We start from the raw sequence: 14,531 nt of genomic DNA, 5'->3' as shown, positions 1-14,531 counted from the left end.
AATTTTTCTCATTTACAGAAGTTTGGATTGCTCCAGGCTTTATTTATCTTACTTAAAAAAAGAAATCTTTCTTTTAGAATCATCTTTAATTGCTATTATTTTTTTTATTAAAGATGGAGAAAAATATTTTATACCATATGGATCAAATATATACCGACATTAAGGATTATCAAAGATCTAGATAGCTTAGCACAGTGATTAAGCAAACAGTGCCCTTTCTGCCACTTCCTGCCTTGTGATTTTGAGAGAATTCATTGTCTCTCTGTGTGGCAGTTTCTTCAGCAATAAACTGATGTTAATAACAATAACTTTTAAATTGGAATGTTATGAAAAATCAATAAACACATGAAAACCAACCGCTTGGAACAGTGTTTGCTACACAAAGAACACCCCATAAAGAGCTACTATTACCATCCAATATTATTTTAAAAATTCATCTAAACAAAATTTTGGAAGACTAATCAGCCTTAAAGCTACCAGACCCCTTTGGGATGTAGATGCCTCCAAAGCACAAGCCCAAGTACTGGAAGAGCTTTGAAGACATTGGTTAGTTTCATCTGTCACAGAAGAATTCTTCTCTGTGGAATAATACAAAGACCTTCTGTTTGCCTTCTTGTCAGATCGATAGCACCTTACAAAACAATTGGTTTCATTTAAATTTCAGATGGTGACACTGATGAGACACGGGATGTCTCTGAGCATCATAGTCTTCATCTGAAAGCAAAGTTAATATTATTATCTATCTGCTTCAGAAGGAGAATAAGTCTCATTCTTTACACTTCAAAAAGGAGTATTTCAGAGGACTTTCCCACTGGGCAGGGGTTAAAAAAAATATGAAATGAAGACACACAGATTTTCTCCTCTATTACCCTCTCTTCTGCTCGAGAGAATGACTGACATCTGTTTGGTGAGACTGGGCCAAGTGTTGACCACTCAAATTCTTCTTTTTCAAAGCAAACTATCTCTCTGAATGTGAGTGTTTCCCTATTGTCACCCTTAAGGCCGTTTGGACTGTGAAGAAGGCTGAGCGCTGAAGAATTGATGCTTTTGAACTGTGGTGTTGGAGAAGACTCTTGAGAGTCCCTTGGACTGCAAGGAGATCCAACCAGTCCATTCTGAAGGAGATCAGCCCTGGGTGTTCTTTGGAAGGAATGATGTTAAAGCTGAAACTCCAGTACTTTGGCCACCTGATGCTGGGAGGGATTGAGGGCAGGAGGAAGAGGGGACGACCGAGGATGAGATGGGTGGATGGCATCACCGACTGGATGGACGTGAGTTTGAGTGAACTCAGGGAGATGGTGATGGACAGGGAGGCCTGGCATGCTGCGATTCATGGGATCGCAGAGAGTCGGACACGACTGAGCGACTGAACTGAACTGAACTGAAGGCCGTTTCTAAAGGAGGGACGTTCTGCATTGTCCAGCCGTGCCAGGCCTCAGAGTGGCATTTTGTTGTTGTTCAGTCATGTCCGACTCTCTGCGACCCCGTGGACGGCAGCTCACCAGGCTTCCCTGTCCTTCACTACTTAGGAGGGAGGTCTATTCGGTCACAGACCTAAGACGTGGTCTCTAGTTAGCTAAGATACACTCATCTCCATGACTTGTTCCTCTTGGTTTTTAATTTGAGATCAAGGCTATTGTCAATCAACTTTTAAAACCCTAACAGATAGAATCATTACAATACTTGGTGTGACCACGCATGTACAAATGTTAAATTTGTGGTTATTCTAAGAACATGTCTTCATTACAGTATAACCAATCTTCTTCTATAATTTATAACAAATGGAGTAAGAAAAATAAATGATAATATATAAAACCACCTATCAAAAGTACTGTTTTCCTTTTTCTCCAATCTCCAGTGACAACTCCTCAGATCACTGATACAAAACCCTCCTAACAAACACACACACACACACACACTCTCTCTCCCCTCCCCACCCTTCTTGCCTCTGAATTTACAAAGGAAAGAGGGGTTACTAAATGAGTTTCCTATTTTCAAACTTTTAAACATTGCCTACCTTTGCCTCTGGCATAAATTCTTTCTGTCCCAAATCTGGAGCTGACCTTCTCAGCTTCCTCCCCCCACCTACACTGTAAATGTCACTCATTTCCACATTTCTAGGGACTTGATACTATAAACTGTCCCCCCATTTATTACATCCTCCTATTACCTGGATCCTAAAGTTAAACAACTCACTAAGAAAATCTCTGTGACAGGCCTCTGTATGCAATATACAAATTGCAAGAGTCATAGAAGAAACATGTGAAAAAATAGCTAAAGTATAAAGTTTGGTATTGTTCCAAATGCCGTAAGTTAAGTCAAATTAAATTAGAAGTGGGAAAATATCTGCTACACATGTCAATAATAGACTCTAATTTATAAAGAACTTTTATATAAACCAATAAGAAAGAAATAAACAAAAGAATGGACTCAGTGCATGATTAGGTACCTTGCAAAAGAATATAAATATATATTACCTATTGACTAAAATATGAAAGGTGTACAATCTCATTCATAATTAACGAATTAGGAATTAGAACATAATGATGCTAAATTTCACATATAACATTAGTAAACACCAAAACGTTTAATAATACCCTGTGTTGCTACAGATGTGAAAATAAGTGCTTTTAATTGTATAGCTTGTTTACTGCTTAAAATACTTTTCGTGATCATAAGCTACAGTTTTGGAGAAAAAGTAAAATATTATGTTAAAAACTTCTCTCTTGAGTTCATTTTCTCTCAATATATAGTTCTATCATCCTTCATTCCTTAGTTTCACTTTCCAAAGCAGCGGCTTGTGTGCTCTGGGTTCATTTTCTCACCTCCTACTCACTTCTTAGCTACTTCATTCTGACTGTTTTTATTTCTCCATTCACTCAACACTTCCTAAACCCTCAATTACTTCCACTTACGAAAAAAGTCCTCTCAAAATTATTTGCACTTGTCTCCTAGAATCATTTGACACTGGTGGCTTCTGCTTTAAACCTGCTCTTCCACAGGTCACAGCACCATCTGGGTTTTCCTCCCCAAGCTGTGAATTTGCTTTTTCTCTATCTCCTTTGTTGAGTTCATCTTTCTTCCGATCATTCAATGTTGAAGTCCCTCCAAGACAATTTCTTAGCCTTTCTGTCTTCATTCTACATGTCCACATCTTCCATTAATAAAGCTAAATTATTCAGATGCATTGCTTATTTTTTTTTATAGCCTATATATCTCTTTTGGGGTTTCCCAGGTGGTGCTAGTGGTAAAGAAACTGCCTCCCAATGTAGGAGATGCAAGATACATGTGGTTTCAAGCCCTGGGTCAGGAAGATCCCCTGGAGTATGCAATGGCACGCCATTCCAGTGTTCTTGCATGGAGAATTCTATTTGCATAGGAGCCCAGCTGGCTACAGGCCATGGGGCCGCAAACAGTCAGAAACGACTGAGTGACTGAGTACACACATTTCTCTTTTGAGCTCCAGATTTACAAATTGTTTCACTTTCTTGGCTATTTCCATGTTTGAAATGCACATTTAGGTCAACTTATCCAAACTGAACTCATGATCTGCTCTCCACCTCATACCTGGTTCTGATCCAATTGTCTTCAATAAAGGTACCATCAGTTATCTTGTTATATGCTTAATAATCTAGAAGTCAGCAAGTAAAGAACTAAAAAGCCTCTTAGTGAAAGTTAAAGAGGAGAGTGCAAAAGCTGGCTTAAAACTCAACATTCAGACAACTAAGATCATGGCATCTGGTCCCATCACTTCATGGCAAATAGATGGGGAAACAGTGGAAACAGTGACAGACTTTATTTTCTTGGGCTCCAAAATCACTGCAGATGATGACTGCAGCCATGAAATTAAAAGACACTGGCTCCTTGGAAGAAAAGCTATGACCAACCTAGACAGTATATTAAAAAGCCAGAGACATTACTTTGCCAACAAAGGTCCATCTAGTCAAAGCTATGGTTTTCCCACTAGTCATGTATGGATGTGAGAGTTGGACTATAAAGGAAGCTGAGTGCCAAAGAATTGATGCTTTTGAACTGTGGTGCTGGAGAAGACTCTTGAGAGTCCTTAGACCTCAAGGAGATCCAACAAGTCAATTCTAAAAGGAAATCAGTCCTGAATATTCATTGGAAGGACTGGTGCTGAAGCTGAAACTCCAATACTTCGGTCACCTGATGCAAAAAATTAACTCATTTGAAAAGACCTTGATTTAGGGAAAGATTGAGGGTAGGAGGAGAAGGGGATGACAGAGGATGAGATGGTTGGATGGCATCACCGACTTGATGAACATGAGTTTGAGCAAGCTCCAGGAGTTGGTGATGGACAGGGAAGCCTGGCGTGCTGCAGTCCATGGGGTCGCAAAGAGTCGGACATGACTGAGCAACTGAACTAAATCTAGAAAACACCCTTGACATCTCCCTACACTCCTTATTATCCAACACATCAGCAGCTCCTACATATTTTTTTGACTTCATTGAGTTGTGCATGATATACAAAAAGTTGCACATGTTGGATGTATACATCTTGGTGATCTTGAACACAGACATATAGTCCTGATACTGTTTTCACAAACAAGGTGATATGCACATTTTAATTAGTAAGGAGGGCATGGTCTATTGCCTTTTCATCATCCACACTGCCATAGTCCTCAATAGTGTAATTTTCATTAGAGATACTGTTCTTCTATATGCATCTGACTTCGTCTAATTCATAAACCATATCTTGGGATTATCTTTTGGAAAATAACACCTATCATATTCTCACACCCCTAAAAAAAGTCTTCTCCAATGATGGAATAAATATCAAAATACTACAAGGCTGAAAATACTGTCTCCTAGGTTGCTCTCCAAATTTCTTCACACATATTCAGTGCTCAACCCATATGGTTCAGAGAATTTTTCATATAATCTGAGGCTCATGCATGTAAACAACAGGCTGTTTATAGACGAAACATAATGTAATTTGTCTGGTCTTTCCAACTCAAAGGAAGATAAGGAGTAAAACAACTCCAGGCAAAGCAGGACATAGTCTGGCTAACTTTACTTGCATTACAAATTCATCACAAAATTTACAACAAGTTTTAAGGCATTTAAATTTACTAGGTTTATTTAATTTTTGGAGGATAATCTAAAACAACAAAAATGAAGCTGAATCAAAATTAGACTGAATCTATCATGTGCTGTGTGTTTAGTCACTCAGTTATGACTCTTTGTGGCCCCATGGACTATAAACCCCCAGGCTCTGTCCATGGGATTCTCCAGATAAGAATACGGAACTGGGTTGCCATGCGCTTCTCCAGGGGACCTTTCCAACCCAGGGATCAAACCCAGGTCTCCAGCATTGCAGGTGGATTCTTTACTCTCTGAGCCACCTATAACCAGGGGAATTATCATAAATATACAAACACTTGTGTTGCTAAAGACTTCTCTCTTTTGTGATACTTAGAACAGCCACTAGGATAAATTAGTGGGACCTTGTCCAGTTATTTAACAATAGTGAGTAATCAATTGTCCATCAATAGATGAATGTTTAAAGAAGGAGGTCAGCAGGAGAGGAAAGAGCGGGGAGCAGAAACTGAATGTTCTAAGCAACGCTGGATGTTTCAAGTTTTAGATGCCTTTAAGTTCGGTAATTTGTTGTTGTTCAGTTCCTCATTCATGTCCCACTCTGTGACCCCAGAGACTGCAGCACGCCAGGTTTCCTTCTCTGTCCGTCACCAACTCCCAGAGCTTGCTCAAACTCATGTCTATTGAGTTGGTGATGCCATCCAACCATCTCATTCTCTGTCTGTCGTCCCCTTCTCCTCTTGCCTTTAATCTTCCCCAGCATCAGGGTCTTTTCTAATGAGTCAGCTCTTTGCACCACGTGGTCAAAGTGTTGGTGCTTCAGTTTCAGCATCAGTGTTTCCAATGACTATTCCAGGTTGGTTTCCTTTAGGATTGAGTGGTTTGATCTCCTTGCAGTCAAAGGGATGAAGGTTTAAATATATACATACACATACCAGAGAAGGCACTGGTGACCCACTCCAGTACTCTAGCCTGGAAAATCCCATGGATGGAGGAGCCTGGTAGGCTGCAGTCCATGGGGTCCCTAAGAGTCGGACATGACTGAGTGACTTCACTTTCACTTTTCACTTTCATGCATTGGAGAAGGAAATAGCAACCCACTCCAGTGTTCTTGCCTGGAGAATCCCAGGGATGGAGGAGCCTGGAGGGCTGCCATGTCTGTGGTTGCACAGAGTCGGACATGACTGAAGCAACGTAGCAGCAGCAGCAGCATATATCTACACACACACACACACAATGGAATGTTATACATAAAAATAATGAAATAATGCCATTTGCAGCAATATAGATGGATCTAGAGATTATTTAAGCAAAGTAAGTTGGAAAAAGAAAAATACCGTATGATATCACATATATGCTGAATATAAAATATATTAAATAAAATATATTTAAATAAAATAAAATATGACACATTAACTATTAACAAAAAATGATGGTTTTGAACTGTGGTGCTGGAGAAGACTCTTTAGAGTCCCTTCGACTGCAAGGAGATCCAACCACTCAATCCTAAAGGAGATCAACCTGGAATAGTCATTGGAAACACCGATGCTGAAACTGAAGCACCAACACTTTGACCACGTGGTGCAAAGAGCTGACTCATTAGAAAAGACCCTGATGCTGGGGAAGATTAAAGGCAAGAGGAGAAGGGGACGACAGACAGAGAATGAGATGGTTGGATGGCATCACCAACTCAATAGACATGAGTTTGAGCAAGCTCTGGGAGTTGGTGATGGACAGAGAAGGAAACCTGGCGTGCTGCAGTCTCTGGGGTCACAAAGAGTGGGACATGAATGAGGAACTGAACAACAACAAATTACCAAACTTAAAGGCATCTAAAACTTGAAACATCCAGCGTTGCTTAGAACATTCAGTTTCTGCTCCCCACTCTTTCCTCTCCTGCTGACCTCCTTCTCCTTCCCACTCTCTTTCCCTTTCTCTTTATCTTCTAAAACAGAACAGAAACTCAATGAAAGCAACTTTTTTATCTAATAAGAGACAGACAAAAGATGTACTGCTGCTGCTGCTGCTGCTGCTGAGTCGCTTCAGTTGTGTCCGACTCTGTGCGACCCCGTAGACGGCAGCCCACCAGGCTCCGCCGTCTCTGGGATTCTCCAAGCAAGAACACTGGAGTGGGTTGCCATTTCCTTCTCCAATGCATGAAAGTGAAAAGTGAAAGTGAACAAAAGATGTACAGAGATAGTTTACTAAGAAGTATATATTTGTACTTTAGTATAAGAAAACAAAGTTTAACCTTATGCAGAAAAAAATAAATTCAAATTATATTACATTGATATACCATTTGTCCAATAACAGATTTACAAATGAAAAGCTTGACACATATCCTGTCAGACAAGTTGAGGGGAAATAGCTACTTTCCACACATCACTGAAGGGAAAATAAAATTTTTCAAAAGGAATTTGACACTATCTAGCGAAAGTACATACGCATTTATCTTTTGATCTAGCCAATCCCACTTCCGAGAATCTACAATGAAGATTCATCACTGTAAATACGAAACAGCACATGCCCATGATGGTACATTACAACATGTGCGTGTGTGCATGCTTGCTCAGTTGTGTCTGACTCTTTGTTTCCAGTCCCACAAAGTGCAGCCCACCAGGCTCCTCTATCAGTGGGATTTTCCAGGTAAGAATACTGGAGTGGGTTGCCATTTCCTCTTCCAGGGGATCTTTCCAACCCAGGGATAGAACCCATGTTTCCCGCACTGACAGGCAGATTCTTTATCACTGAGCCACCTGGGAAGTCCTATATATTACAATCTACTTTATAATAATAAAAGACTAGAAACAACCAAAATATCCATGGAAAGGGGGAGTGGCTGAGTCAATTGTGATACATTCTGTGGTAAAGTGTTAGTCAAGCCCTTTTCCCTTCTGCATGAGAGTTTTAGTTTCCTAACTATTGAACACTGTGCTCCTGGCAACTTGGTAAAAGTAGAATATCAGCTATATCCCAGCATTATCACCTCTGATGAAAATAACCTCTGACTGGTACATTGCATCTGGATTGAGAGGAATTGTAAATAAATTATAAATATTTCTCAAAAAATAACTTTTTTCACACTACAATTAAATTATACTAAATGGCCCAATGGAAATCAGGTGTACTTATTTACATATATAATGAATACTCTGCTGAGATACAAGTATAAAGATTAATGTCTACTTCTGCATAATAGCTACTATCATAGTTTTACTAGAACAATAGTGTATAATTCTATCCACAAAGATGTTTATTAAAGTGAGCTGTTATCCTTTCTATCTCGAAAAATATTGATGCAGCATGACCTTCGATGAGAAACACTGATAAACATCTCATACAACAACAAAAGAATAAACAACCCAATCAAAACATGGGCAGAGGACCCTCAGTAGACAATTCTCCAAAGGATACACACAGATGGCCAACAGATACAGGAAAAGATGCTCAACATCTTAAATTATTAGAGAATTCAAAGTCAAAACTACAGTGAGATATCACCTCACATTGGTCAGAATGGTCACCATAAAAAGTTTACAGGTAGCAAATACTGGAGAGAGTGTAGAGAAAAGTGAACCCTCCTGCACTGTTGGTGGGAATATAGTTGGCGCAGCAATTATGGAAAGCTGTATGGAGGTTCCTCAGAAAATTGAAAATAGAGTTGCCATATGATCCAGCAATCCAACTCCTGGGTATATACCCGGATAAAGCTGCAATTCATAAAGATGCATGCACCCCTATGTCCACAGCAGTGCTATTCACAGCAGACAAGACATGGAAACAACCTGTCAGTCAACAGATGAATGCTTTAAGAAGATGTGCTGTATAGACACACACACACACATATACACAATGGAGTATTACCCGCGCGTAAAAAAGAACGTGATGATGCCATTGGCAGCAACACAGATGAAGCTAGAGATTATCACACTGAATGAGGTAAGGTAGAAAAAGGAAGACAAACACCATACGATATTGCATATATGTTGGATCAAAAATATGACACCAATAAACCCAACTGTGAAACAGACTCACAGACACAGAGAACCGATACCTGATTACCAAGAGGCAGGAGAAGAGCGGAAGGAAGGAAATGGCAGCCCACTCCAGAGCTCTTGCTTGGAAAATCCCATGGATGGAGGAGCCTGATAGGCTACAGTCCACGGGGTCGCAAAGAGTCGGACACGACTGAGCGACTTCACTCACTCACTCACTCACTCACTGGGATTAGCAGATGCAAACTAGTACACAGAGGATGAATAAACGACTGTATTCAAATCCTGAGATAAACCAAAATGGAAAAAATTATAGGAAAAGTATATATATATATAGCTGAACAATTTTGCTGTACAGCAGAAATTAACGCAACATTGTGAATCAACTATACTTCAATTAAAAAAAATAAAAGCTAAAAGCAGTAGCTTGAAATCAATAACCTCTGGGGGAAGAAAACACTGGTAATAATTCCAATGAGTCTTGAAATTTAAGTACATTTCCTCTTGTGTCCTGGTAACAAATTCTTAATTCAATTAGCTAAATAGTTTTAATCATAGACAAGGTTAAACAATCTTTAAACTATTCATTTGTTGAAAATTGGTCCTTGTTTCCAAGTTAACATTTAGGTTTTACAAGTTGTAAATAATATATCTCAATATTTTCCCAAGTCAAGCTCTAACCCACTGTATCCATTCTAGAACAATAAGCCCCTTTGTTCAGATTACTGATCTCACCCTGCTGTCAAGGCTAAGGTGTTTAGCAAGACTATTTCCGGGACCCAGACAGGACATTTTTCTTGGCAATGAGACAATAGATTACCCAGAGCTCAAATGAGAAGACCCAGTGGCCAGGTCCATATCACTCTAACGTTCTACAGATGAGCAGCACAGATGGTGAGATATATTGATTGATGAGGTTGTCTTTGAGGCAGAGTTATCTTGGACCTGCCTAACATTTTAGTTGAATGACCTATTAAACATGCCTGTCCCAAGGCAGCTGGGTAGATTTTTAAGTAACTATAGTGGTTAAATGTGGAGTCCTATAGGAAGCTCTGAATATAGTCTTTTCTCTTAATTTTGATTTCTTGTATCTAAGATCCATTTAAGTTTGCTCTGGGGGTAAGGGAAGGAAGGAGCATACAGAGAGATCAGGGAAATATATGCAAACAAAATTGCCTTAAAATACTAGGAGTTACAGGGTTAGCTGAATGGGAGTTTTTAGGAGGGAACATTAATATTAAAATGCTAACTTCAACTGGAATCATCTAGGGTCTTTTTTTTTTTTTTTCCCCTACACCAAGGATCTATGAAGAACCAGGAATCTGCTATCAATTTATAACTTTCCCCCTTTTCTATTCTATAGGTGACAGTAGAAACCAGTACAAGACTTTGAGTCAAGGTAATTGGATTCCTGTGGGACTCTGACCATGTCATTCAAACACTTGGGTTATCCGTTTCCTCATTTATAAAATGAGAGTGAATAGATGATCTAAATTCTCTTTGCTGTTGTTTGTTGTTGGAAGGAGTAGGACACAGTGCTAACTGCTCAGTCTCTAGAGTTACACAGGCATTTGGAATGCTGCCTTCAAGGCATACGTCTATATAATAAATTATTATTACTGTAACTGAGTATTTACTGAGTCTTAAAAGTCCGTGACTATAAAATGGAGATGATAATGGTAGTCATCATGCAAGTTGTTCTTAGATTTTTTTTCACAGCACTTATTAACTTTTATCTAACTCATCATCTTCAAGGTCCACCAGGGTAGTGATTATTGTCTATTTTGTTCACTAATACAGCCCAAACATTTTAAGAGATACTATGTCTTAGTGGCTTCGACCTGTCCAACTCTTTGCAACACCGTGGACTGTAGCCCTCCAGGCTCCTCTGTCCAAGGGATTCTCCAGGCAAGAATAGGGGAATGGGTTGCCATTTTCTTCTCCAGGGGATCTTCCAGACCCAGAGATCGAACCTCGGTCTTCTGTAATGCAGGCAGATTCTGAACTATAGGGAAGTCTCTAGCAACTTGATATTTGTCAAATTAATAATTAAATGAAACAATGCACTTAAATGGTTAGTGAAGAACCTGGCACACAGCACTTGATAAATGATCCTATAAACGGTCCTGATAAATGGTCCAGACCCAAAGTGCCTTTTCACTATGAAGAAATAGGAATAAAACAATTAAGGATTTCCAAGGGAAGATGAAGGGGCCTAAGGACCGGACTGTGGTTTCCAGATATTTGAAAGAGAATAGCATATTACTTTCAAAAAGAAAAATATGATCCAAGATGTAGAAACTACAGAGAGATACTTTTAAAATTCAGAGAAAGGAAGATTTTTTTTAATAGAATTGCTCAAAGATGAACTGGTGCTCAAGTAAATGTTGTATTATTATTAGCTAATCAATGAGAGAACTAAGAAATCTAGTTAAGGCTATGAATTTATTATTTCATGAATGAAATGATTTGAAAAGAACTTATCAACAGCACATACAGAATAAATTTTAAAATATACAAAATATTGAATTTTGGCCTTGTGATACTATTGGCAAAAAGTGCAGATGGAAAATGGAAATATAGTACTTACCAACCTATTTTTCTTGGGTACATGTGATCAAAATACATTTGTTTGTTGATATAACATATGGCTGATAGGCAAGTGCTTTGGATTTGTCTTATTTATGTTGGCAAAGCAGCAGACAGGAGCTGCAGAATCCATTGTCTCACTCCCCATAAAGAAAAACAGGACTGTTTAAAGCCATCTTCTTTCTTGTTCTTTTCATCTCACTGGTAACACTGTACTTTGGAACATCAGAATATTGGCAGTGAGGAGGTTCCTGGATTGTGTGAAACTAGCTGATGCATCACTCTTTCCAACAAGGGATGATTTTAAACAAAACATATGACACCGATGAGAATGGAATCTCACTCATATCATTTTTATGAAGGATGGTTGGCCTCATATAAAACAGTCCCATCAATCTACTGCCATCAGCTCAGACAGAAGAGAATTAATTTCATGAACTGGCTGTCATAAAATGTAGCCAAGCAGGAGCTAAGTCTCATCACAGAAGGTCAGTCAAGCATTCGGAAAATAAAGGAAGCATGTTTTCTTTAATGAGCCATCCAAAGCTAATAACAAGTTAGCTGGCTTTTAATTTGGACAGTGACACTAAGAAAGATGGAGTGGTTCTGAAGGTTGTCTCTCTTTAAATCGGCTACCTAGCGAGAAAAGATGTGATAATATCATGACTTTTTAAAGGGATGAAACGGTGAACCATGTTCACCTTTTCACACTATGGTGTTGACTTGGATTGTGATGGCTAACTTTATGTGACATCTTGATTGGGCCATAGGGTGCTGAAACATTTGGCCAAACATTATTCTGTCTACAAGGATATTTCTGGATGAGATTAACACTTGTATGGGTAGACTGAGTAATGAAGCTTCTTCTCTAAGGTGGGTGGGCCTCATCCAATCAATGGAAAACCTGAAAAAGGTTAAGTCAGAGGGAACTCCTCCTTCAAGACTGCTTCAGTTGGGATATTAGTCTTTTCTGGACTTCAGACTGAAACTGAAGCATTCGATTTTCCTGAGTATCACACCTGCCAGTTTTTGGACCAGAGCAGTAACTTTGATTCTTCTGGATATCTCTTTTCATAGATAAACACTGCTGTTGCTGCTTCTTTGCAGAACACTAACTAATATACTGATTCAACAAGATCAGGAGGAAATGAGATGAGTTGTGCCAATCAAGTATATCAGCCAGATAATTAAAGTCAAATTAATCTTTTAGAAACTCATCTGGTAACAATGTGAGTGATCAGGCAATGCGATAACACTTTTGAAATAAAATAATGAGCCAAATTACCAATGCCTTAAAATTAGTACTAAAAGTAATTCCCTCCGTTCTAGCCCCAAGTTCTAAAACGCTACGTTTTAAAAGAAGCTTACACAGCCATTCTTAGAATCAATTTCAGAAGAGACTGCATAAAGTTTGACATGTGTTTACTTATCAAGGGGGATTATGCAAGTTATTTTAAAAGCCTTCTCATTTCCTTACAATTCTTTTTTGAGGACTTAAGGATTCCTCATTTTCATGTTGATTTCTGCTGTCATCAGTCATCAGCCCATGGCCTATCTGCTTATTTTCTGTGATTATTTCCAGGCTCTGGTGTTGATGATTTTTAAGCTCTACTTGCACTACAACAGATTAAGCTTCCAAAGCAAAAGAGATACCCTCTGAAGCTGCCAAATCCCTGACATTATTACCTGCAAGTAAACTGTCTCCTTGGCACTTACCTGCCCAGAAGCAGAAACTCTCCGGCCAGCCCCAGGCGCCGCATAGCCATCAGCAGCCCTCTCACCGTCATGCCCTCGCAGAAGCAGGCTACCACCCGAGCCTTGGGCAAGTGACTCGTGAGCTTCTTGAGCAGTTTATCGAAGCTCTGCTCCCCCGCATTGCTATAGATTTTGTAAGAATGAGCGATGCAGATCCCTTCCTTGGCTGACATATCTTTGAAAGCTTCCATCCCACTTTCTCCATAGTTGCCTGTAGGGAAACAGAGAAGGAGAAGGGAGAGTGTTGGAGTCACCGGGTAGCGCTGGAATGCGGTGGGGCCAGGAGTGTGCAGGTCCCCTGGGAGTGCTGGATTTGGTACTTGAAGAGAAGAAGGAGATTTTGTTCTTTCAGTGATCTGCTTATTTGGACAATATACAATCAAACTACAGTAGGCATATACACACTGATCTGTTAAAACTTTTCCACGGAGAGAATATCACAAACAGTACTAGCAATCTGGCTCCTCCTTTGATTCCAAAAAGCTTATACTCTTGTGTGAGATGATAGAAAATATTTACCTGCTGTTTTTTCATTCTGTCTCAACTTTCTCACCTCTGTTTCTCATTAGATGATCCTCTCACCCCACTGATGCAGATTTTTGTGTTTAAAGCCATAATATACAGATGTAGAATAGATGTACAACTATCTTACTATTATATTTTACAGACTATTATCCATATATTTTATTCCTAATCATGATAGTTTATGGTTTTATTGCAAGTGAAAATTCCAGATCCTTGATTGAGATTTTAGTCTTATCACAGATAAAAGTATAAGCGCATTTAAAATATTTGAAGTTTTGTATACCATTGGAAAGTTACTGCTTCGGGGGGAATAATTCCAAAGTGTTTAGCAAAGTTCTGGGGTTAAGGACTGATGGCGATCTTTTAAAATTATGGAACATGGGGATCAAGATTGACGACCACTTATCAGCCAGGAGGTGTATGAAGATATATGTGACCTCATTTAACTTTCAGAATAATATAATTAGACATATATTATGACCTCCTTCCACAGATAAGAAAACAGATGAGGCAGTTAAGTTTACAGTTGCATGGAGTTCCTGTCCCCAGGAGGTGGAAAGCTGCATTCTATTCATGGATCTGTCTAAGCCTGAAGATTCTACCCCC

At 39.2% G+C, this 14,531-nt stretch overlaps 1 protein-coding gene across 2 annotated transcripts in view; it reads right to left on the bottom strand.

The window, feature by feature from the left end:
* The window catches only part of GRM5 (glutamate metabotropic receptor 5), a 644,237-nt gene that overhangs the window by 377,144 nt on the left and 252,562 nt on the right, over positions 1-14,531 (bottom strand). For both annotated transcript variants that reach the window (XM_042237642.2, XM_060404226.1), the window contains exon 3: positions 13,362-13,611. In XM_042237642.2, coding sequence (XP_042093576.1) covers positions 13,362-13,611 — 250 coding nt within the window. The remainder of the gene's footprint in view (positions 1-13,361; positions 13,612-14,531) is intronic.

Source organism: Ovis aries, chromosome 21 (genome assembly GCF_016772045.2).
Source record: "Ovis aries strain OAR_USU_Benz2616 breed Rambouillet chromosome 21, ARS-UI_Ramb_v3.0, whole genome shotgun sequence".
NCBI lineage: Eukaryota > Metazoa > Chordata > Mammalia > Artiodactyla > Bovidae > Ovis > Ovis aries.
The sequence above is the reverse complement of the archived record's forward strand: the minus strand, read 5'-3'. Positions and strand labels throughout refer to the sequence as shown.